Raw genomic sequence first — 25,289 nt, 5'->3', positions numbered from 1 at the left:
ACTCCAGAAGATGAAGGAAGAGGAGGAAGAGGACGACGACGGAGCAGAGTCTGGAATATCCAGCTGTCCATCTATGAAGAGTGACTGGTCTAATGATGAACCTCCATACTTCAGTAATGATCTTGGACCCTCAGACACAAAGTAAGAGACTGTTTCTACTGTAAACTGACCTCAAGATGATTCAGTTTAATGTCATTTGATAATCTAACACTATTATTATATAATTCTGTGATGTTTTCCTGTTTGAGGGTTGATTGCATTCATTATGATGAATAGTACTAATACACACTTACATCAACCCCAAACACATCAACCCCCCCCCCCCCCCCAGCCCATGTTTTACATTCCAGCAGAGACATTCACTGTTATTTTAGTCATTTTAAACCCATATCTCTGCCATTTTTAACTGAATCATAAAACACACAAAGCCCACCAGGGGCAGCTTTGATGTCATTCCCTCAAACTTTCTCAAAGAAATTGCTACACTAGGCCTACACTGCCTGTGACCCAAAATATTGTGGTAGGAGCTGGAAGTCAAACATTCGTATAATAAGTGACAAAAATCGTCTTGTAAGGATTTTTTAAAAGAACTCAAGAGAAAAATTAGACCTTCACTCCGTGCTCACCTTCACACAGCTGCTGTGGCTCTTTAAAGTTGGAGATTTTCAGTCAGTTTAAACGATTCAAAGATGAGAAAAGTGTTTCCACCATCTGACCAGCTGAGTCTGAGCATGCTCAATGACCACACTGTCTCTGTGATGATGTAAGTGTGTGTGTGATCTCACCACGTCTGTCCCGTCTTCCTCAGGCACATCGGTCACATGGGCTGGGATCCTAACACAGGTTTTGATGTGAGTACGCACACTACACACACACACAAACACACACACACACACACACACACACACACACACACTCAGGTTTTGGACTCTAACACAGTAAAAGTACTGCAGTATTATAGTGATGTAATATGCAGTATTACAGTAACAGTAGTGATATATTATTATATATGACATCATTAGATTATTAATAGTGAAGCATCAGTGTTAGAGCAGCATGTTACTGTTGTAGCTGCTGGAGGTGGAGCTAGTTTATACTACTTTATACACAGTTAGCTAGTTTATACTACTTTATATACAGTTAGCTAGTTTATACTACTTTATATACAGTTAGCTAGTTTACACTACTTTATATACAGTTAGCTAGTTTACACTACTTTATATACAGTTAGCTAGTTTATACTACTTTATATACAGTTAGCTAGTTTACACTACTTTATATACAGTTAGCTAGTTTACACTACTTTATATACAGTTAGCTAGTTTATACTACTTTATATACAGTTAGCTAGTTTATACTACTTTATATGCAGTTAGCTAGTTTACACTACTTTATATACAGTTAGCTAGTTTATACTACTTTATATACAGTTAGCTAGTTTATACTACTTTATATACAGTTAGCTAGTTTATACTACTTTATATACAGTTAGCTAGTTTATACTACTTTATATACAGTTAGCTAGTTTACACTACTTTATATACAGTTAGCTAGTTTATACTACTTTATATGCAGTTAGCTAGTTTACACTACTTTATATACAGTTAGCTAGTTTATACTACTTTATATACAGTTAGCTAGTTTACACTACTTTATATACAGTTAGCTAGTTTATACTACTTTATATACAGTTAGCTAGTTTACACTGCTTTATATACAGTTAGCTAGTTTATACTACTTTATATACAGTTAGCTAGTTTACACTACTTTATATACGGTTAGCTAGTTTAGTCCAGTGGTTCCCAACCTAGGGGTGGGGCCCCTCCAAAGGGTCAACAGATAAATGTGAGGGCTGCTGAGATGATTAATGGGAGAGAAAAGAAGAAAAAACAAAGTTCTGATACACAGATGTGTTTTCAGTTTTTGGACTTTTTCTCTAATCTTTGATTTTTGCTGAAATATTGGATCATTTGAACATTTATTGAAATGAAAGCATGTGAAAAGTTTAGAGGGAAAAATCACTATTTGGTGGAGCTGTTAACAACTCATAGACATCTGAAATGTGCTTTTTGGTTTCATCTTTAACAATGTGTTGTATTTTAAAAGCTTGTTATATTATCCATTGTGTCAAATCTTCATCTGAAAAGTAACTAAAGCTGTCAAATAAATGTAGTGGAGTAGAAAGTAGCATCACATGGAAATACTACAGTGAAGTACAAGTACCTCAAACTGCACTACAGTAAAGTACAAGTACCTCAAACTGTACTACAGTAAAGTACAAGTACCTCAAACTATACTGCAGTAAAGTACAAGTACCTCAAACTATACTGCAGTAAAGTACAAGTACCTCAAACTGTACTACAGTAAAGTACAAGTACCTCAAACTGCACTACAGTAAAGTACAAGTACCTCAAACTGTACTACAGTAAAGTACAAGTACCTCAAACTATACTGCAGTAAAGTACAAGTACCTCAAACTATACTGCAGTAAAGTACAAGTACCTCAAACTGTACTACAGTAAAGTACAAGTACCTCAAACTATACTGCAGTAAAGTACAAGTACCTCAAACTGTACTACAGTAAAGTACAAGTACCTCAAACTGTACTACAGTAAAGTACAAGTACCTCAAACTATACTGCAGTAAAGTACAAGTACCTCAAACTATACTGCAGTAAAGTACAAGTACCTCAAACTGTACTACAGTAAAGTACAAGTACCTCAAACTGTACTACAGTAAAGTACAAGTACCTTTACATTGTACTTAAATACAGTACTTCAGTAAATGTTCCTGCCAGCATGTGACTAAAATAACACATTTGAGCAGCAGGAATCAGCAAAATGTTCTGAGCTGTTAAATCTGCAGACATCTCTCTGGTCTGGTTTGATATTAACATTAAATCATGTTAAAGTGGACGTCATCGGTCCTCAGTTGCATGTTGTGTGTGTGATAAAACGTTTCCTGTGTTTTCGTTGCAGTTAAACAATCTGGACATTAAACTGAAGAGCCTGTTCGTCGTGTGGGGCATCTCTAAGGCTCAGCTGAAGGATCCAGAGACGTCCAAGATCATCCACGACTTCATCGAGAAGAAAGGAGGCGTGGAGGCCGTGATACAGGAGCTGAGGAGACATGGTGAGAGGGAGCACACACACACACACACACACACACACACACACACACACACAGAGCAGAGGATACCCTTTGTTGTGTCAAACTGATCTGTAATATAATGAATCAGTGCAGCAACGTTTGAAGAATGAAGCTTTTTATCACTTTCACCAGAATTTTATTGAAAAATGTGCAAAAGTGAAAAACACAGGCATTTCTGATTATTTTCTTTATAGACCAAACAACTAAATGAATGAATCGCTGAAATAATCTGCAGATGGAAAAGCAAAAAGAAGTAATGAAGTACAAATGCTTCCCACCTCTGGTCATGGAGTCATTAAAATAAAAAAGGTTCATCCTCTGGGGAGCAGGAATGAGATAAGGATATTTCTTTTGTACAAGTAGAAATGTGATCAGTTTCTCTCTGATCTCCCTCTTTCCTCTCACTGTGTGCAGGTCCGGCTCTGTCACACGTCGCCACGGTACCCATCAACAGCATGCTGAGCCACGGTGGCCTGGCCCAAGAAGACAAGAAGAAGAGGCTGACCAAGGCCGACATTAGCATGCCCAGAAACTTCCAGTGAGTCCAGTCCCACTTTTATCACAGATTATGTCCAGTTCTCAGTGAGCTGTGATAGCTTTGTTCTCACCTTCACACAGCTGGTGTGTGTGTGTGTGTGTGTGTGTGTGTATGTATGTGTGTGTGTGTGTGTGTGTGTGTGTGTGTGTGTGTGTTTGTGTGTGTGTGTGTTTGTGTGTGATCTCACCATGTCTGTCCTGTATTCCTCAGGCACATCGGTCACGTGGGCTGGGATCCTAACGCAGGTTTTGATGTGAGTACGCACTAACATTCATTAACAGGCTGAAAAAAGCTTTTAAAGCCGCATCTCCTTTTTCAAACTGTTGTGGAAAATTCGAGATCAATGAAAATGAACTTGCTGGAGGCTTCAAGTTTGCATTTTAGTTTTACGGTAAATTGCATATCGGACTATTATTGGTTTCTGTGGTAGTTGTGATGTTAAACATACATTTCAGAAACATTACGATTGAAATAATAATAAAATAAAGAATTAAAACATAAAGATGAATAGAATACATTACCAACCCCTGATTACCTTTGTGTAACAAAATTTAAAACCATATTATGATGATGACTTTTATTATGGTAAACAGACAGACCAAAATATAATCTCTGCCAACTCTCTAGCAGAGGTAATAGGCTTCATATCTAATAACAGTGCTATCCATCCTGGATATACTTGGCCTCAAAACTCTCCTGCAGAGTCTTTTGTGGGACAGTTGGCAGCAGACTGGGCGCGTTGTTTTTAAAGGTTTAAACAGGATTCTCATCATCAATAGTGCGTCTCGCTGTAGTTCTAACTACAGATGAAAAGTAGAACTGCACAACGTTACAAGTCCTTCACATTTGTTGTGGACGCGCAGCATGCCCTGTGTGCCTGCAGCTGCAGCTGAGCGCTCCTACTCATGCAGTCCTGAGCATACCACAGTCATGTGACACGGGCCGGCTTATCTCAGAGAGATAAACATTACACAAAAGTACTGAAAACTTTAAGAAATGATGCAGCCACCGTTTAACATATAGTATAGTTTTAAAAAAAGAGAATCGATACTAAATGAGTAGCTTGTATGTATCGATCCGCTCATCCCTAGTGTGTGTGTGTGTGTGTGTGTGTGTGTGTGTGTGTGTGTGTGTGTGTGTGTGTGTGTGTGTGTTAAAGCATTTCCTGTTCTGTGTTTTCGTGGCAGTTGAACAATCTGGACCCTGAACTGAAGAACCTGTTTGACATGTGCGGGATCTCTGAGGCTCAGCTGAAGGACCCAGAGACATCCAAGGACATCTACGACGTCATTCAGAAGAAAGGAGGTGTGGAGGCTGTGAAGAACGAGCTGAGGAGACAAGGTGAGAGAGACTCAATAAGTCACCTTACAGAGACACTTTGATCCATCATACAGTAAATAGGACTGACTGTACAAATGTTTTAGTCATTTTTTAAAGTTATTTCAGCTTCTAAAATGTGAAGATTTCAAACTTCCTCTTTGTCATGATAGTAAACTAAATATATTTAAATTTTTGACTGTGGGTCAAAGACGTCACATCTGGAAAAATAAGGCTATTATTTTAATAGACTAAACAACTAATCAATGAATCACTGAAATCATTGATAATAAAAATATCCCAAATTTAGGCAAAATATAAAAAGACTAGTGTTTGTGAATTTATTGGTTAACAAGAATCCTCTTTATACCAAACTCAGTTTCGCTTTATGTGGCCAAACATACAAAACAAACACTTGTAAAAACTGGATTGGCTGTTTAAGTTTCAACTTTCCACGTCACACCTGTTTAAGGTGAATACTGCACTGTGATTGGCTCCAAACATGTTGTGATGTCACAAATCCTGCTCGTAAATATCAGACTGTCATCCTTCAGATGAATGAAACCAACCTGCTGTGATCTCTGTGTGATGTCATCTTATCTAACCTGATCTCATATTTTTTGTGCCCCCCCCCCACTGTAGCACCTCCTCCACCTCCCCCTCATGGTATCCCCCATCCACATCCCTCTCGTGGTGGCCCCCGTCTACATCCCTCTCGTGGTGGCCCCCCTCCACCTCCACCTTCCTCTCGTGGTGGCCCCCGTCTACATCCCTCTCGTGGTGGCCCCCCTCCACCTCCACCTTCCTCTCGTGGTGGCCCCCGTCTACATCCCTCTCGTGGTGGCCCCCCTCCAACTCCCCCTCATGGTATCCCCCATCTACATCCCTCTCATGATGACCCCCCTCCTCCTCCACCTCCCTCTCATGATGACCCCCCTCCTCCTCCACCTCCCTCTTATGGTGACCCCCCTCCACCTCCACCTCCCTCTCATGACGACCCCCCTCCTCCTCCACCTCCCGCTCATGATGACCCCCCTCCTCCTTCTGGATCAGGAACTCTGGGTGCTGCGCCTCCTGCAGACATTTCTCTGGTCTGGTTTGATATTAACATTAAATTGTTTAACTGTGGATGTCATCGGTCCTCGGCTGATGTTGTTTGTTTGTGTTAAAGCATTTCCTGTTGTGTGTTTTTGTGGCAGTTGAACAATCTGGACCCTGAACTGAAAAACCTGTTCGACATTTGCAGCATCTCTGAGGCTCAGCTGAAGGACCGAGAGACATCCAAGATCATCTACGTCTTCATTGAGAAGAAAGGAGGTGTGGAGGCTGTGAAGAACGAGATGAGGAGACACGGTGAGAGAACACACACACACACACACACACAGCAGAGGATACCTTTGTTGTGTCAAACTGATCTCAAATATCAGTGCAGCAACGTTTGAAGAATGAAGCTTTTTATCACTTTATCACCAGAATTTTATTACATTTAACACACACACAGAAACACACACACACACACAGACACACACACACACTTAAAACCACATGCTCCAACGTCAGAGAAGGAACTAAATTATCTTAATTATCATCGGATAAACGTGCAAGTGCCTCAGACCTGCATTCTCTCTAATGACCAGCAGGGGGCGACTCCACTGGATCCAAATAGTAGTCTATGAGAAAATGAGCCTACTTCTGGCTTAATTTATTACCTTAGTAAACAGTTTCCTAATGAGTTTATGGTTTCAATCACTAGTTTTCACTAGTTTGTCTTCTTCAACACAGCATGATGTTCATTTTGTAAATTATGGCCCCATTTATAGTAAAATAGACAATATAGCAGCGTATGACTAAGGGCATGCCTACCTGTAGCCACTTTTTTTCATTCCGATTAAAGATATGTGACATGAGCTTTTCCGATCTGGTGTTTATGCTCCACCGCATTTAATTTTAAAGTTTTGCAACTGTGTGACATGCACAGATTGATGTAAACATTACATGATTGACCAAAGATGGAGATCTGTCAACTGATTAGCACAGTTGTTGCTGTTGTTGTGACATTTTGATTTCAGCAACAGTTTGATAATGAGGCGCTCCTACTGGAGGCACTAAGGAGGAGACGGCGTACGATAATACGTGTTATAATATTGAAGTCTTTTAGAGTTTGAATTAGAAACTAGCTCTTCGCCGTGGACCAGTTGCTCTGCTTGGAAGCCACCATATCTATAAGTGAGGAAACGTCACTGCGCATTTAGGCTATGTCAAGGCGGAGCATGCTCAGAAAGAATGCAGTGAGACAACTTTCCATTTCACTGTTTACTTCATAAAAGTTTACCTTTGATCAGTTTGGGAAAATGAAAAAGAAGGCCTGTATTTATAAATGTGATTTATTGAATGTTTCTCCCTCTCACTAACATCTGTAATTTACCTGTAATAAATGTGATTATGGAAACATCTGATTGACATGCTATTTTTTGCGTCTCTAGATGTTGGATCATCCGACGATGCCGGCATCGTCGGGGCTCATGGAAGTGATGCAGAAGAGGCCAAAGCCATTCCTCAGGTAACTGCAGACAGCTGATCACCTATTTCAGTCCAATCAAACAGCTGATAGAACAACACATATAGACACATATAACAACTTCAGTTGTTATAGATTATTTTATTTGTTTATCTTTTAATTCAAAAAACATTTTTCACTGTAGTCTGATTTGTAACGTATTCTCGTGTTGACCAGCAGCAGACAAATCCTCTATAAATCTTTATCTGAGCTTTTAACAGCTCTGTCATCATGTTAAAACATAAACTAACTGAAATAATCAAGCATAAAAGAAAGCAGTTGCCTGCTTGTCATGTTATTTATGTTTGAATCAACTGTGTTTGTGTTGAAGTGACTGTACCAGGCTGTAACTGACTCACGGCGAAGAGGACGAAGAAGGATGCATCGTTTACAGATACTGTAAAAGAAGAAGAACATAGCAGATCTGTGAACACCTCAACACTATAATTTTTTTCTTTAAAGAACGTTATTTTACATGTTGTTGTTTTCAACCTGCGCCCAGGGACTAAAGATGGAAGTAGCCACTGACTATAATCTTGTGTATTTACATGTTAATGTCTTTTGATTAATATGAATTGTCCCTGTCTTTCAAATAAATAAATCTACAAATCTATCCAATCACATCCTTTCCATCTTGTTTTCTACATTAGTGCAGCATCTTGCATGTATTGTACAACATTGCACACAGTGATTTATGATACAAACGGACTGATTTAAAACATGAAGTGTATCTTCTCCACTGTCCAACTCATCTCCAGCTGAACTTCCTGTTGATTTATGTGTCCTTGCAGCTCTTTGAAATATATCTGTGCCATCAGCAGTTTAAACACATTCAATAACTAATCTCATTTTTATCCACTGATCTACCAGTTATTTAGTTTTATATGCAGTACATCTTAAATTTAAATCTCCTGAGTGCTTTCTGCTTTATTCAAATTCTAATAAAAGTGGAAATAAATGAACTATGAGTGTTTTTATCCCGTGTGGAGCTTCTGCGTCATGTATAACATCTATTTTTATTGTAGTTATTTTTCTGTATTTGTGTATTAATGACTCATATTTGATTGAATCTGTTCTTTGTTTCTGTGGATCTGTTTTTGTCCAACCACTGGACCACCAGGACACAACATCTGAGTTTATGTCACACTAACGCTCCATTATTCTTATAATTTATTATTCATTTATTTAAAGTTTCAGGAAAGAATTGTCTGTGTAATTTGGTGATATTTATAGCTTTCCAATTCCACCTGAGTTCATATTTATTCATCAGTCATTAATTATTGGAAACTGTCAGGTGTGTGAAAGTTTTCCCAACTTGAGTTCTGTTAATCTGCATGAGTTTCTAGACTTGGCAGCTACTCGGTCCATATCCATTAGGGCATGCTACAATTTAGCAGCACTTCAGTAGGTTAATTGATAATGATGCAAAAGCTGAAAACGTCTTCTTCTGTAACCACTGTGTATCAATCAGCTGTGGCAAATTTATCAGTCACTCCCGCCAAACAAATGGGCAGGAAGTCAGGTCCTGCAGCAGACAACCAATAACAAGCATAGCTGCAGCCTCTCAGGTTTAAAAATCAGCTCTGCACAAAAGAAAGGACAGAAAGAAAAGAAAAAAGAAACCCAAATCTGTAACAATACAAACAAGGAAACTGCGCCACTACGTGACGATACAAGTGAATTGCAATCCATACAAACTGAGCACACTCAGGAGAAATAAATGCATGATAAAATACATTTTAAACAATGTGGGAGAGGAGAGTCAGTCTAGCAATTCAAGGTGTCAAAACATCAAGAAAAAATGAAGATTGAGAGTGAAATAGGTTTGCACGGTGAGCTTCTTAGTCAGCACACATGAAAGATCTTTTTACCGCCACAAAACAGCAACGTCCTGCTTTCTGATGAATAATCAAGCAAACTGATCTCTGTACAGTTTTTTTCTTCTTGCAACAAAAAGATACCTCAAAAGTCAAATTTATTTTCACTAAAACAAAAGAAGACCAGACCCAGACCAGAAATATGAAAAGAAAATCAAACCATTTTTTAATTTCAGCTCATCCCTTTTTGACCAGGAAGAAAAACGGCTCATATTTCAATTTAATCTTTTATATTTTAAAACGAAAATCACATAACCACTAATCATTTTATTATATTATATTAATTAAAGCACAAAAACACCGGCATTGCGTCACTTTCACAATATGAGGAGCATATCCATCGCCTGTTTAGTCACACCGGACCATTACCATCTACACCGGATGTTAAATGACGGGAAGCCGGTAGGTGGAGTCACGCGGACAGGTGTATCAGTTTGTTGTCAGTCTGCAGGTCATGGTTGTTCAGAGACTTTTAGACACCTGAAGACACGTTTGGACTCTGATCCAAGAGGCTTCTTCAGTTCTGACTGACTGGTCCCGTCTTTAACCTCCATGGGGTCGCCAGGTGTTGTAATGACAACCATTAACAGAGTCACCTGAGATGTGTGTCAGATTGCACCTGTTCTTCTTCTCACCTGTCTGTTCTTACATCATCGCTGGCTTTATCCGCTCCTGCCTGGCTTCATCTCTCCGGCTGTTTATCTCTCTGGATGTCGTGATGGGCAGCGGAGCGTCTGTGAGTGAAGTGTCCCAACCAGAGAGGCTGGAGGCCGGTGTAGAGCCTGAGCCTGACCCTCCCCGAGCCTCCACACCGGCGGGACAGAGCGACGACACCGTGCAGGTAAATATCTTAATGCATGCTTTAAGTATAGAGTATTAAATATAATCCACTTCAACAGTATCGACCAGTGGTGGAAACTAAGTAGGATACATTTAACTACTTTCCATGTGATATACTTTCTACATCTCAGAGGGAAATATTGTACTTTCTACTCCACTACATTTATTTAACAGCTTTAGTTACTTTTCAGATGAAGATTTGACACAATGGATAATATAACAAGCTTTTAAAATACAACACATTGTTAAAGATAAAACCAAAAAGCAGTGTGTAGTCGGCTCATATTTCAGATGTCTATGAGTTGTTAACAGCGCCACCAAATAGTGATCTCTAAACTTCTCACATGCTTTCATTTCAATAAATGTTCAAATGATCCAATATTTCAGCAAAAATCAAAGATTAGAGAAAAAGTCCAAAAACTGAAAACACATTTGTGTATCAGAACTTTGTTTTTTCTTCTTTCCTCTCCCATTAATCATCTCAGCAGCCCTCACATTTATCTGCTGACCCTTTGGAGGGGCCCCACCCCTAGGTTGGGAACCACTGGACTAAACTAGCTAACTGTATATAAAGTAGTGTAAACTAGCTAACTGTATATAAAGTAGTAAAGTAGCTAACTGTATATAAAGTAGTGTAAACTAGCTAACTGTATATAAAGTAGTGTAAACTAGCTAACTGTATATAAAGTAGTGTAAACTAGCTAACTGTATATAAAGTAGTATAAACTAGCTAACTGTATATAAAGTAGTGTAAACTAGCTAACTGTATATAAAGTAGCGTAAACTAGCTAACTGTATATAAAGTAGCGTAAACTAGCTAACTGTATATAAAGTAGCGTAAACTAGCTAACTGTATATAAAGTAGTATAAACTAGCTAACTGTATATAAAGTAGTGTAAACTAGCTAACTGTATATAAAGTAGTATAAACTAGCTAACTGTATATAAAGTAGTATAAACTAGCTAACTGTATATAAAGTAGTATAAACTAGCTAACTGTATATAAAGTAGTATAAACTAGCTAACTGTATATAAAGTAGTATAAACTAGCTCCACCTCCAGCAGCTACAACAGTAACATGCTGCTCTAACACTGATGCTTCACTATTAATAATCTAATGATGTCATATATAATAATATATCAGTCAGAGGGACCAAACCACTACTTTTAATACAGTTTTCTGTTAATACGTATGTACTTTTACAGTAATAGGATTTTTCATGCAGTACTGTAACTTTGCTCTATTGGTACTTTTACTCAAGTAAAGGTTCCGAGTACTTCTTCCACTGCTCGTATCAAAGACATTAACAGTCTGGTCTGGAAGTCAGTGACTGTCTCCTGCTTCAACGTGTTTCTGGTGTTTTCAGGCAGATGAAGAAGTGGTGAAACCTGACAGCCACACGGTGGACATCCAGTCATTAAAGAGTGAAGAGATCGATACTCAAAGGGAAGAAGAAGAAGTAACAACACAAACTGTCGTGAATACAGCAGTGAATGTGAGCAGCTTTTGTTTTATAATGTTCACTCAGACATTAATAATGCATTTGTCATGTTATCAATTACAACTATCATAATTTATAAGTATTAGTATCTGTTACATTTATGTTGTTTGGACATTAATTATTACTTTGTTATCCTTACTATGTAGGATTACACAGATTAAGAAAAGAAACTCAACAGCTGTTTTTTAAATTGAGATGTATAATATAGTATAATTTCAAGGTTTAAAAAATACATGTTAATGAGAACTCTTTAAAACGTTTTCTTGTTTTTTTAATGAATACATTCAATATCATATTGAGAATTGTCTCTGTACTGTAAATGAAACAAAATATTAAAGTCTTTGAATACTTATCATCAGGAAACAGTGGAGGAAGGTGAAGAATTGTCTCTGGATTTTGAGAGTTTCCTTCACAACAACGGGACTCTCTACAGCTGCTTCAACCATCACGGAAACAGAGTTTATGTTGATGAGTCGCAGGTAGGAACTAAAACATGTCCTACCGGGAAAATAAAAACACATTAAACCTCTGGAAAAACAAAAGGCAGCTAGTGTTCATGTATAGCCAGCAGGTCAGACCCACATTTTTGTGTGGTAAGATAGCGATTATTATTTAAAGGACGTGTTCACAATTTGTATAGTTTGTGTAAAGTGTAAAGTGAATTCAAACATTTTCTTCTAAACACATTAAATAGGTCATAAATGTATTTCTAAAAAAGGTGTAAAAAGCATTTCAACCATTTAGATTTGAATTGTGGAGCTAGGCTTCACAAACTGTGTTTCAAGATTTCTGTTTTCAGGATTTAGTGATTAGCATAAACCCGCCCCTGCTGCTGTAGAGGTAGAAATACATTCAGCACACACTACTACTACTACAGTCTACAGTTAGCCAGTTAGCTGAGTTAGCCGCCAAGTTAGCAGCCAAGCTAGCAGCTGAGTTAGCAGCAGAAAGCTCTCAAACGTAGCGTCCAAATTCAGCGGCCACGCCCACAGCGTTTGGTAGCAGAGAAAGAGGCTGATTTTTACACAACTTTGAAGCCTAATTTCATATATTTGGCGATTTTTTTTAATCATTCAAATTTGGCAGGGTGGTTAACAACACACCTTTCTGTGGATTTATGATATTTTCTTACACATGCAACTGGACTCCTAATCGTTTATCTGTCTTTCCCAGAAGCTGCAGCCCTTCCCAAAGGATTGGTACAGTCAGGGACGCTTCATCACCCCCAACAGTGAGATGAGATTGTTTTTGTGTTTTTTTTTGTTGTGATCAGTAAAAGCATTGACAGGATATGTTAGTGTACATGGAGAAAATGCTGCTGGGTTAAAAAAAAGGATTTTGTCCCTTTAGAGCTCCGGTCAGCCGCAGACTGTGGCCAACAGCCAGCCGGCGGTCAGGGAGGACGACCGCATCGGCAGCATCTACATCCAAGGCAGAGGGACCGTCATCACCTACATGTTTGAGGTGAGACGGGTAAAAACTAAACCAGAAGACACACTATCAGCTCTGACAAATTCAAACTCACTTACACCCTTTATCAGGGGGGTCAAACATATTTTCATTTAAGGGCCACATACAATTCAATTTGATCTCATGTGGGCCGGATCATTAAAAGGAAGGAAGGAAGGAAGGAAAATAAGGAAAGAAAGACAGACTTTTTTTATTTATGAATGATGACTGGTGAGCACTTTACATGTTGTTGTATTGGTGACAATGACAATAAAGGATCTATCTATCTATCTATCTATCTATCTATCTATCTATCTATCTATCTATCTATCTATCTATCTATTAGAGTCTGGTTCTACTTGAGGTTTCTTCCCGTTAAATGAGAGTTTTTCCTTGTTGCTCTTTCCAAGTGCTGCTAATGAAGGAGTGTTGGGTCTATTTAAATTAAATTTAAAGAGTATAGTACTTTATGTGAAAGGTGCCTTGAGATATGTTTTGTTGTTATTTGGTACTATATAATTGAATTGAATGTAATTGAAACTTTGGGAACTTCCTTTTGTCTTTGTTTGTACCAAATGAGCCAGCACACTCATATAATCCGTTTAATACTGTTTATGGTGCTACATTAAATAAAAAAAAAAATCAGTTTAGTTTTTAAGTGAGTCATTTCATCCACATGCTCTTCCAGTATCTTCTGGTGTTTTCCAGGAGAGGGTGAATATCTGCAGGTTCTGGGATCTTCAGGCGGGCGTCTGGCTGCTGCTGCCGCTGCAGTGGGAGATGAACGTCGAGTTCGTTCAAGCCCGAGTCCAACGAGTCATGGTGAGGAAGACTCTGATGCTGCTTGATGTGTCTTTACTCTAAACATTTCTCAGTCTTGTATTATCAGTAAAGGCTCACAGGAGTATTAGTTAACTTTAATATCTGCCAATGGATAGTTTAGCTTCCCTTGTTTTATGGAACAGTTGTGGAAGCTGTAAATGCCTATCACCTCTATACTTGTCAGCTTCCAAGTAAACCAAAACAGGAAATGAAGACTAAGGTTTTGTGTTGCAGTCTTCTCTGCCAGGCCTGGTGGACCAGAAGGAGATCACCGCAGCGCTCCGACAGTGTAACTACGACCCTGAAGAGGTCGTCTCCATCTACCTCGCCATGTTTGGAGAAATCCTGCTGCAGGCTCCTCCCGGTGCAGATCACAACTACGCTGACCTCAACTCCTTCAGGTCTGCAAGAAACGCTGACTTTAAGAAAGGAACTACATTCATTTTTATACTTTAACCCTCATGTCGTCCTCCCGGGTCAAATTGACCCCACCTCTTTTGACTGTTCCTTCCTCCCTCTTTCTTTAATTTTTCCTTCCTTCTTCCCCTCCTCCCCTCTTTCTTTGCTCCCTCCTCCTTCCATCCTTCCATCCTTCCTTTCTTCCTTCCTTCCTTCCTTTCTTCCTTCCTTCCTTCCTTCCTTCCATCCATCCATCCTTCCTTCCTTCTTTACTCCTTTCTTTCATTCTTCCTTCCTTCCTTCCTTCCTTCCTTCCTTCCTTCCTCATTCCTTCCTTCCTTCTTCCCTCCCTTCCTCTTCCCCTCCTTCCTTCCTTTCTTCTTCCCTCCCTACCTTCCCCCTTCCTTCCTTCCTCCCTCCTGTCCTTCCTTGACCTGAGGACAACAGGAGGGTTAAAGTAAGACTGCTTTTAAGATAAGCAGGAGGTAAAGTTCCTGGCTCTATCCTGTGTGGTAAACCCTCCTTGCTTTACTAAACTGACCAAACATCTCACTTTAACCCATCAGAGCTCTCCTGGAGAGGGATCGGGTGATTGAGGATCTGAGGCAGAAGCTCCAGACCAAAGAGAAGGAGGTGGACAGTCTCTTCCAGAAGAACAGCTACCTGACGAGAGAGGTCCGCTACCTGAACGAGGTCGTCCAGCACCTGAACCAGAAGCTGGCTGAGCTGGAGGCCGACAAGCAGGAGGCACGGGAGAAGATCCGATCCCTCCTGAGCCGCCGAGCCCCTGCTGTCCCGCCTGCCAAAACCATCATCAAACCCACCGTGGATCCCGACCAACTCCGCCAGGTTAGCCTTCTGACCCGCGAGCTGAACGTCTCCAACAAGCAGCTCCGGTCGACGGTTCGCCAGGCGCTGACGGACATGCAGAACCAGCTGGAGCAGCTGAAGGGCAGTGTGGGGGAAGTGGCCCAGGTGGAGCAGGAGGCGGCTGGGGAAGTGCAGGAGCTTCGATCCCTCTACAGGAAGGAAGCAGTGGAGAGGAAGAGTCTGTACAACAAGCTGCTGGAGCTGCAGGGGAACATCCGCGTGTTCTGCCGCTGCAGGAAGAGCTCAGCATCCAACTCCTGCCTGGAGAACACGGACGACCAGGAAGTGGTGGTCGTCCAGAAGGGAAACAGGAAGAAGTTCCAGTTTGATAAGGTCTACGCTCCCAGTAGCACGCAGGTAATACCTAACAGTTACCTTTTCAACCCTTCTGAAGGGGTGTCAAACATGCGGCCCGTGGGCCAGAACCGGCCGCCAAGGGATCCAATCTGGCCCACTTTCCTTTTCCTTCCTTACTTCTGTCCTTACTTACTTACTTACTTCCTGTCTTCTTTTCCTTCTTTCCTTCCATCTGTCCTTCCTTCCTTCCATATTTTCATCCTGTCTTCTTTTCCTATTTCATTCCTTCCTTCCTTCCTTACTTTTTGTCTTCTCTTCTTTCCTTCCATCTGTCTTTCTTCTCTTTCTTCCATCTTTCCTTCCTGTCTTCTTTTCCTTCCTTCCGTCCTTCCATCTGTCCTTCATTCCTTCCTGTCTTCTTTTCCTTCCTTCCATATTTTCATCCTATCTTCTTTTCCTCCTTCCTTCCTTCCTTCCTTCCTTCCTTCCTTCCTTCCTTCCTTCCTTCCTTCCTTCTTGTCTTCTCTTCCTTCCTTCCATCTGTCTTTTTTCTCTTTTTTCCTTCTTTCCTTCCATCCTTCCTTCCTGTCTTCTTTTCCTTCCTTCCGTCTTTCTTCCATCTTTCCTTCCTGTCTTTTTTCCCTTCCTTCCTTCCTTCCTTCCTTTCTTCCTTTCTTCCTTCCTTCCTTCCTTCCTTCCTTCCTTCCTTCCTTCCTTCCTTCCTGTTCATGATCTGGCCCAAAGAGAACAAACATGTCAGAATCCAATAATGCCTCAAGACTTTCTTTATAGCCCAATTAAACGATAAAACCGATCCAAAACAGTCTCCCTACTGCATCATTATCCAGTTGATTGGTGTGGTTATATAACACCACACAATTAAACAGTATTTTATCTTTTGGGGAAAAGAAAGTGTTTAGAAATGTGAGGACCTTTTCTGGCATTTTCTGTGGACCAAAAGTGAGCGTAGCTGAAGTAAAGGCCAGTTTGTCAATCCAACATTTTGGTACAAACTGAAATATATCAACAACTTTTGGATAACTCTATAACTCTTTTAGTGGTCCTCTGACTTTTTATCTAGCACCATCAACTGGTCAAAGTCCAATAGTCCAGTGCCTTGGGTTGGTTCTGAATTGAATACCTGCAAACTAATGACATTCCCATCAGCCTCAGCTTTGTGTTGAGTGCTAACATGCTATAAATTATTACTGTCCCTGCAATCACTCCTTTATTCACTCATTCACTACTCCCTAGAAATACACACTACATAGTTCACTCAGTAGTCAGCAACAAATAAAGATTTCAGACACTAACAAATCATCGGCGGAGACTAAATTCAGTGCACTATGTAGTAAATAGAGAGATTTTGGACATCTAATCAGTTTAATTATTTATAATGTTGAAATTGTGTTTTTATTTGTTCCATGAGAGAAACCAGGACTGTCTGTTTATTAGACCTGAAGGGTGTTGCAGGTTTATGGAGCTGAAATATATCAAATAACTTTTACTTTGCACATTTTTTATTGTACTGAAATACATCTCTGAATATAAAACTTCATCATGCATGTGAGTTTATAGCTCTGCATTCGTTACCTCTGATTAATAATTCATATTTTTTGTGAGCAAGATTTTTATCGTCTTTTTTTTTTTTTTAGCCTTTAGTTTTAGTCTTTATGTAGTCCTGTGACATTTAGTTGTAAGGGCAGCAGCTTTAATGAGCTGCAGCTCTTAATGAGCTCTGGGTCTTAACGAGCTGTGTACCTTCAGAGCAGCAGTGAAGATCCTCTATTAAATCTAAAATTAAACTTTTAATCTATTTGTTAAACAGCACTTTTAAAAGATTAGCATGATCTCCATAAAGTTTAATTTGACCATTATTAAAAAGACGAGTCCTGCTGGGATCAATAATCTCTTTCTAATGGAACAGAAGATTAGAAAAGAGACATCAGCCCTTCTTTATTATTCTATGTTTGGATTTTGGAAGATAATTTTCGCTTTTACTGATTTCCTTCCAACATTGTCTTCCTCTCGTCAGGAGGAGGTGTTCACAGGAACTCTGCCGGTCATTACTTCCTGTGTGGACGGATATAACGTCTGTATTCTGGCCTACGGACAAACTGGCTCCGGGAAGACGTTCACCATGATGGGCCCCAAGGAAAACCCCGGAGTCAACATCAGGTCAGAGACACCGAAGAGTCTGAAGAGATTATTTAATATTAGATTTCAGATTTTATGATCCAATATGTCACCAAAAACTGAAAACACATTTGTGTATCAGAACTTTGTTTTTTCTTCTTTCCTCTCCCATTAATCATCTCAGCAGCCCTCACATTTATCTGCTGACCCTTTGGAGGGGCCCCACCCCTAGGTTGGGAACCACTGGACTAAACTATAAACTATAAACTAGCTAACTGTATATAAAGTAGTGTAAACTAGCTAACTGTATATAAAGTAGCTTAAATTAGCTAACTGTATATGAAGTAGCGTAAACTAGCTAACTGTATATAAAGTAGTATAAACTAGCTAACTGTATATAAAGTAGTATAAACTAGCTAACTGTATATAAAGTAGTATAAACTAGCTAGCTGTATATAAAGTAGTGTAAACTAGCTAGCTGTATATAAAGTAGTATAAACTAGCTAACTGTATATAAAGTAGTGTAAACTAGCTAGCTGTATATAAAGTAGTATAAACTAGCTAACTGTATATAAAGTAGTATAAACTAGCTAACTGTATATAAAGTAGTATAAACTAGCTAACTGTATATAAAGTAGTATAAACTAGCTAACTGTATATAAAGTAGTGTAAACTAGCTAGCTGTATATAAAGTAGTATAAACTAGCTAACTGTATATAAAGTAGTATAAACTAGCTAGCTGTATATAAAGTAGTGTAAACTAGCTAGCTGTATATAAAGTAGTGTAAACTAGCTAACTGTATATAAAGTAGTATAAACTAGCTAACTGTATATAAAGTAGTGTAAACTAGCTAACTGTATATAAAGTAGTGTAAACTAGCTAACTGTATATAAAGTAGTGTAAACTAGCTAACTGTATATAAAGTAGTGTAAACTAGCTAACTGTATATAAAGTAGTATAAACTAGCTAACTGTATATAAAGTAGTGTAAACTAGCTAACTGTATATAAAGTAGTATAAACTAGCTCCACCTCCAGCAGCTACAACAGTAACATGCTGCTCTAACACTGATGCTTCACTATTAATAATCTAATGATGTCATATATAATAATATATCACTACTTTTACTGTAATACTGCATCCTACATCACTCATAATACTGCAGTACTTTTACTGTAATGCTGCATACTACATCACTCATAATACTGCAGTACTTTTACTGTAATACTGCATACTACATCACTCATAATACTGCAGTACTTTTACTGTAATACTGCATACTACATCACTCATAATACTGCAGTACTTTTACTTTTAATGGAGTATTTTTATATTGCTGTATTTGTACTTTTACTGCAGTTAAAGGATCTGAATACTTCTTCCAGCAGCAGCAGCAGTCTGTTATCTCTCTGCCTGGAACATGAATCGCTGTCAGGGGCCAAATGAGACTAATTGTGTGTCATTATGCAACGTGTGACCTGACAACAGTTAATAAATATGTGATGATGAGCTGCAGCGCTGACAGAAAGAGACTCAGTTTACACACAGAGGTCGAGTTTCCTGTCAGAGAAGAGACAAACAACAGCAACACAAAACTCTGCTCATCACCGTCTCGTGTTACTTCACGTCTGCAGTGACAGAGTAACGTGTGTGTGTGTGTGTGTGTGTGTGCGCGTGTGCGTGTGTGTCTGTCTTCAGGTCTATACGAGAGCTGCTCCGTATTTGTGCAGAAAAAGAGAAGGTGTCCTACTCTCTGAAGGTATGACTGTTGTTTTAACCCTCCTGTTGTCCTCAAGTCAAGGAAGGAAAGGAGGGAGGATGAAGGAAGGAAAGGAGGAAGAAGGAAGGAAAGGAGGGAGGAAGGGAGGGAAGAAGGGAGGGGGGAGGAAAGGAAGGAAGGAGAGAGGAAGGAAGGACAGAAGGAAGGAAGACACGAAGGTTAAAACATACTTTTGTCAGAGACTCTTTCCTGATTTTATTCTTTCATATATTTCATTATACGTCTTGTGTTGCTTAAAATTTCCTTTTATTAATTTAAAAGTCGAATCCTCACAATTTATTTTCCACCTTTTTTTTAGATTTCCATGTTGGAGATTTATAACGACAGTCTGAACGACCTGTTGGCTAAAAGCTCCGGTGCCACGCTGGAAATCCGAGTCCAGGGGAAGTCGGTATCCGTCCCTGGACTGACCCAGGTCCAAGTCCAAACCGAGGCCGACATCCTCAACGTCATGGAAACGGGTGAAAAGAACAGAAAGATCGCCTCGACCAAGATGAACATACAGAGGTGAGTAAAAACCATAGACTGTATAAAAGAAATGGACGTAACATCCGTGACGTCACCCATTGGTTTGTTGACTGCTGCTCGGAAGCCAATAGTTTCAAATCTGGGCAGCGCCATCTTGAAAATTTCAGATGCATGCTGGGAAAAATAAAAACACAGATTCTACTTATATGGGCATGAGGCGGGGCCATGGGCGGAGCGGAGAGGTTGCTATGGTTGCGAGGGCTGGATCTCGATGACATTGGGCAATCAACCTGTCAATCAGGACGTAGCCACGCCCTAATGCATACCCTGCTTTATCGTCACATATAAAATCAGGGAGGCCAAAATGTCCCAAATGAACATCATACTGCATTGAAGAAGGCTTTAAACTAGCGATTGAGACCATAAACACATTTTGAAAACGTTTACTGAGGTTAGAAATCAAGTGAGAAGTTGGTGAATTCTCCATTGACTTGTATAGAGACGGTCGCCCCCTGGTGGCCTTTTGATAGAATGCAGGTCTAAGTTACTTCCGCGTTGGCCTCATTTCAGAGGACAGGAACTCCCCGTCTGGTAAAAACAGAACTAGAGACATCACTGATTATATTCAGAGCTCATGAAGGCATCAGCTGCGTGATCTTCCTCTTCCTCAGTTCCCGCTCTCACCTGGTAGTGGCGCTGGAGGTGGAGGGTTCGGACGAGGTGTCGGGACTGATGTCCAGAGGTACGCTGACCATGTGTGACCTCGCTGGATCTGAGAGGATCTCTAAAACCGAAGCGGAGGGTCAGAGGCTGGTGGAGGCGGCCGCCATCAACAAGTCACTGACAGCGTTGGGACAGGTGAGATGATACTACGCTGTTTAATCTGACTCACCTGATACAGTTAAAGGTTTTTAAATGATGTCACTAATGTTCCTCTAAGTTTTGTAGAAGGTAGTGGAGCAGGTGTGATGTTTATTAAAGTGATACTCTCTAATATAGTCACTGTCCTTTTCAGCAGCATCGCCGTCTCCTTCGCCTTGTCCTTCTGTGTAAAAAGAGCAGAAAATCAATTCCTAATTAAAGCAATTACATTAAGAAATATTAAAATTTATAAAGGTGTAAAAAGTACAAACATTAATCAAATAGCAGAAATACAAAGATCAATTCCTAATTAAAGCAGTTGGAAACATTCATTAAAATTTAAGATTGTGTTTCTAAAGTTTCTCAATGTTATCAGGGAATCGATATTTAAGCTGCGTTGAAGGTTGTTCCATCAGTTTGGAGCATAAAAAAAAACTAATTAACAGCAAACAAAGTTCATTAAACACCAATTCTGTGTTGTTTATTTCAACACATTAGTTCTTTAGTCCATTAAATGTTTAAAAAAATGGTCAAAAATGTTGATCACTGTTTCCAAAAGCCCATAATGACATCCTGAAATGTCTTTTAAAGGCAAAAAAATATTGGCACTTTTCCACTACACAGTTCCAGCATGACTCAGGACCTTTTCCATTACAAAGAAGTACCTACTCAACGTGGGCGGGGTCGCCATAGCAACGGCTCAGCGATACTGCGGTGACTTCATTTATACGCGACACAAACACATAAACAATGGAGGACATGGAGGTGATGGTGTACTTGCTGCTGTATGTGGCTTTCTGTCTCACACAAAGCAAAGAGAAGAGAAACTAATCGCTGTAACGCTGTTGTTGATATTTAAAAATGGCGGGTTTGATTCTTGTGTGGGACGTAGCGCTCATGACTCTTCCAGCGACAACTCTTCTGACCAATCAGTGGCCGGCAGTCTGTTGACGTCACATTTAGTATCGGCTCGGCTCGCTTGGAACCTCAGCAGAGCAGGTACTAAAAAAGTAGCAGGTACCAGGTACTATCCCTAGTGGAAACACAAAAAACCCTGAGTCGAGTCGAGTCGAGTCGAGTTGGAACTGTGTAGTGGAAAAGTGCGATAAATAAACATAAAGATATTCAGTTTCCTGTCACAGAGGACTAAACACACCAGAAAATATACACGATTAAGGAGCAGAGAGGTTCAGTATTTTTCTAAAAATGATTAATCGGTTAACGTTCTGTTGATAAATTTAAATATTTAGTGATTTTTAAGATCGACACTGATCCAGAGTTTCAGATCTGTGTTTATAGTAGCGTGCAAATGTTTTAAGCATGTGAGGATGCTTTCAAAAAATAATGACATGAATAGTTTTTATTTATCAGTTAACGTCAAAGTTCAGTAAAAAAGCAAAAATGTGAGGTAAACCAGTTTATCTTCTTCTTCCTCCTCCTCCTTCTTCTCCTCATACTCCTCCTCCTCCTTCTTCTTCTCCTCCTTCTTCTTCTCCTCATACTCCTCCTCCTCCTCCTTCTCCTCATACTCCTCCTCCTTCTTCTCCTCATACTCCTCCTCCTCCTCCTTATACTCCTTCTCCTCCTCCTCATACTCCTCCTCCTTCTTCTTCTCCTCATACTCCTCCTCCTCCTTCTTCTCCTCATACTCCTCCTCTTCCTTCTTCTCCTCATACTCCTCCTCCTTCTTCTCCTCATACTCCTCCTCATACTCCTCCTCCTTCTTCTCCTCATACTCCTCCTCCTTCTTCTCCTCATAATCCTCCTCCTCCTCATACTCCTCCTCCTCCTTCTTCTTCTCCTCATACTCCTCCTCCTCCTCCTCCTCCTTCTCCTCATACTCCTCCTCCTCCTCCTTCTTCTCCTCATACTCCTCCTTCTTCTTCTCCTCATACTCCTTCTTCTTCTTCTCCTCATACTCCTCCTCCTTCTTCTCCTCATACTCCTCCTCCTTCTTCTCCTCATACTTCTTCTTCTTCTTCTTCGGATTTGTGTGTCTCAGCTGCTTCTGTCTCTTCATGTTAATCCCAGACTGACTCCATGATGTTCTGCTGCAGGACCCCTCGTTCTTCTTCTTCAGTTTATTTTATGACTCTGGCTGCATGCAGAATGAATTTGGGACCAATCAGACGGCCTCCATGATGGTGTTCAGTCAGGTCAAAGGTCACTGTTTTTTTCTCTCCTTCAGGTGTTCAGTGCTCTGAAGTGTAACGCTCTTCACATCCCGTTCAGAAACTCTAAACTCACCCACCTGCTGCAGCCCTGCCTCAGCGGAGATGCAAAGGTAAAACTCTTAAACCCTTACATAGTGTTCAACAGCTGCCATCTAGTTACCATGGCAACGTAGAGATGGAGAGACTAAAGAGACTCAAAACTACCAAAAAGAGACATTTCCATCATTATGTCTATGTTATATTTTCATATCTGAGGTAAAATAGGACATGATATTGTGTGATAGGAGATGTTTAGTCTCTCTGCTCTGAGACATGAATCAAGGTTTAACCCTCCTGTCGTCCTCCCGGGTCACATTGACCCCATCTCTCTTTCGACTGTTCTTTCCTTCCTTCCTTCCTTCCTTCTTCCATTTCTTTCTTTAATTTTTCCTTCTTTCTTCCCCTACTTCCTCACTTCCTTCCATCCTTACTCCATGCTTTCCTTCCCCCTTTCCTCCCTCCCTTCCTCCTTTCTTTCCTTCCAATCTTCCTTCCTTCCGTCCTTTCCTCCCTCCTTCCTTCCTTCCTCCTCCTTCCCTTCCTCCTTACTTTCCTTCCTCCCTCCTTCCTTCCTTCTCTCATTCCTTCCTTCCACCCTCCCTCTTTACTCATTTCCTCCCTCCTTACTTCTTTCTTTCCTTTCTTCCTCCCTCCTTACTCCTTCCCTTCCTTCCTTCCTTACTCCATGCCTTCCTTCCCTCTTTCCTCCCTCCCTTTGTCCTTTCTTTCCTTCCAATCTTCTTCCCTTCCTCCCTCCCTCCCTTCGTACTTACTCCTTTCCTTCCTTCCAATCTTCCTTCCTTCCCTCCTTACTCCCTTCCTCCCTCCTTTCCTTCCTCCCTCCCTCCTTACTTCTTTCCTTCCTTCCTTGACCTGAGGACAACAGGAGGGTTAATCACATTTATTGATCAGTCAGATCGACTATTGATGCTTTCTAAACGCATCTGTGCTTCAACATTTGGTTTAGACACTTTTTATGAGGAGATTCTCAGAGTGAGGGTGTAAAATATAAACAGAATATCAGGCTTTATATTGAATTATCACATTTCATCCTTTAACCCTCCTGTAAGTCGAGGAAGAAGAAAGGAAAGGAGGGAGGGAGGATGGAAGGAAGGGAGGAAAGGAAAGAAGGACAGAGGAAGGAAGGAAGGAAAGAAGGACAGAGGAAGGAAGGAAGGAAGGATGGATGGTAGGATGAAAGGGAGGAAGAAGGAAGGAGGGAGGAAGGAAGGAAGGAAGGATGGGAGGGAGGAAGAAGGAAGGAAAGGATGGAAGGAAGGGAGGGAGGAAAGGAGAGGAAGGAAGGAAAGGACAGAGGAAGGAAGGAAGGATGGATGGTAGGATGATCGGGAGGAAGTAGGAAGGAGGGAGGGAAGGAAGGAAGGAAGGTAGGATGGATGGTAGGATGATCGGGAGGAAGTAGGAAGGAGGGAGGGAAGGAAGGAAGGAAGGTAGGATGGATGGTAGGATGATCGGGAGGAAGTAGGAAGGAGGGAGGGAAGGAAGGAAGGAAGGAGGGAGGGAGGAAGGAAGGAAGGAAGGAAGGAAGGGTCAAAACAGACGGGGTCAATTTGACCCGGGAGGACGACACAAAGGTTAATAATCAACACATGAGACTTGCTGCAGTGATTTCACAGAGTTTTAATCAGCTTGTGTGCTTTTGGTTTCTCTGCAGTGCTGCGTGTTTGTGAACGTGAGTCCGGACGCGAAGGACGCAGCGGAGACTCTGAGCACGCTGCAGTTCGGCTCCACCATACGACAGGTTTCACTCGGCAAAGCCACGCAGAACATCGTACCGAATAAAAACAACAAGACCAGTCAAGTCAAGTAGACGACGACACACTGAAGCTCCAGCTATGATATTTATTTATTTAACAAAACACTTATTAGAGGATGTTTGCTCTTTAAACCTTAAAAAAGGAAGGAAGGATGGAAGGAAAGAAAGGAGGGAAGAAGGAAGGAAGGGAGGAAGGAAGGAAGAAGGAAGGAAAGGAGGGAGGAAGAAGGAAGAAAGGAAGGAAGGATAGGAGGGGGGAGGGAGGAAGAAGGAAGAAAGGAAGGAAGGATAGGAGGGAGGGGGGAGGAAGGATGAAAGGAAGGGAGGGGGGAGGGAGGAAGGATGGAAGGGAGGGAGAAGGAAGGATGGGAGGAAGAAGGAGGGAGGGAGAAGGAAGGATGGAAAGAAGGTAGGATGGAAGGGAGGGAGGAAGAAGG

The 25,289-nt window shown here is 40.6% G+C and overlaps 1 protein-coding gene and 1 long non-coding RNA gene across 2 annotated transcripts; both read left to right on the top strand.

Annotated features, from left to right (window-relative positions):
• The first annotated feature begins 808 nt into the window (after positions 1-808).
• On the top strand, positions 809-3,601 carry LOC128358627 (uncharacterized). The gene is made up of 3 exons (XR_008321407.1): positions 809-851; positions 2,979-3,132; positions 3,565-3,601. It is a non-coding gene; the product is annotated as an uncharacterized LOC128358627 (long non-coding RNA).
• Positions 3,602-10,157: 6,556 nt separating this feature from the next.
• LOC128359016 (uncharacterized) lies at positions 10,158-24,917 on the top strand. Its single transcript, XM_053319430.1, has 13 exons — positions 10,158-10,280; positions 11,646-11,774; positions 12,140-12,259; positions 13,131-13,244; positions 13,938-14,051; positions 14,286-14,452; positions 15,017-15,677; positions 17,653-17,795; positions 19,452-19,512; positions 19,832-20,040; positions 20,673-20,859; positions 23,051-23,146; positions 24,751-24,917. The coding sequence occupies exons 1-13, from the start codon at positions 10,158-10,160 to the stop codon at positions 24,904-24,906; spliced, it is 2,280 nt and encodes a 759-aa protein (XP_053175405.1). The 3' UTR covers positions 24,907-24,917.
• Positions 24,918-25,289: the final 372 nt, after the last annotated feature.

Source organism: Scomber japonicus, chromosome 5, assembly GCF_027409825.1.
Source record: "Scomber japonicus isolate fScoJap1 chromosome 5, fScoJap1.pri, whole genome shotgun sequence".
NCBI classification, from domain to species: Eukaryota; Metazoa; Chordata; class Actinopteri; order Scombriformes; family Scombridae; genus Scomber; species Scomber japonicus.
The sequence above is the reverse complement of the archived record's forward strand: the minus strand, read 5'-3'. Positions and strand labels throughout refer to the sequence as shown.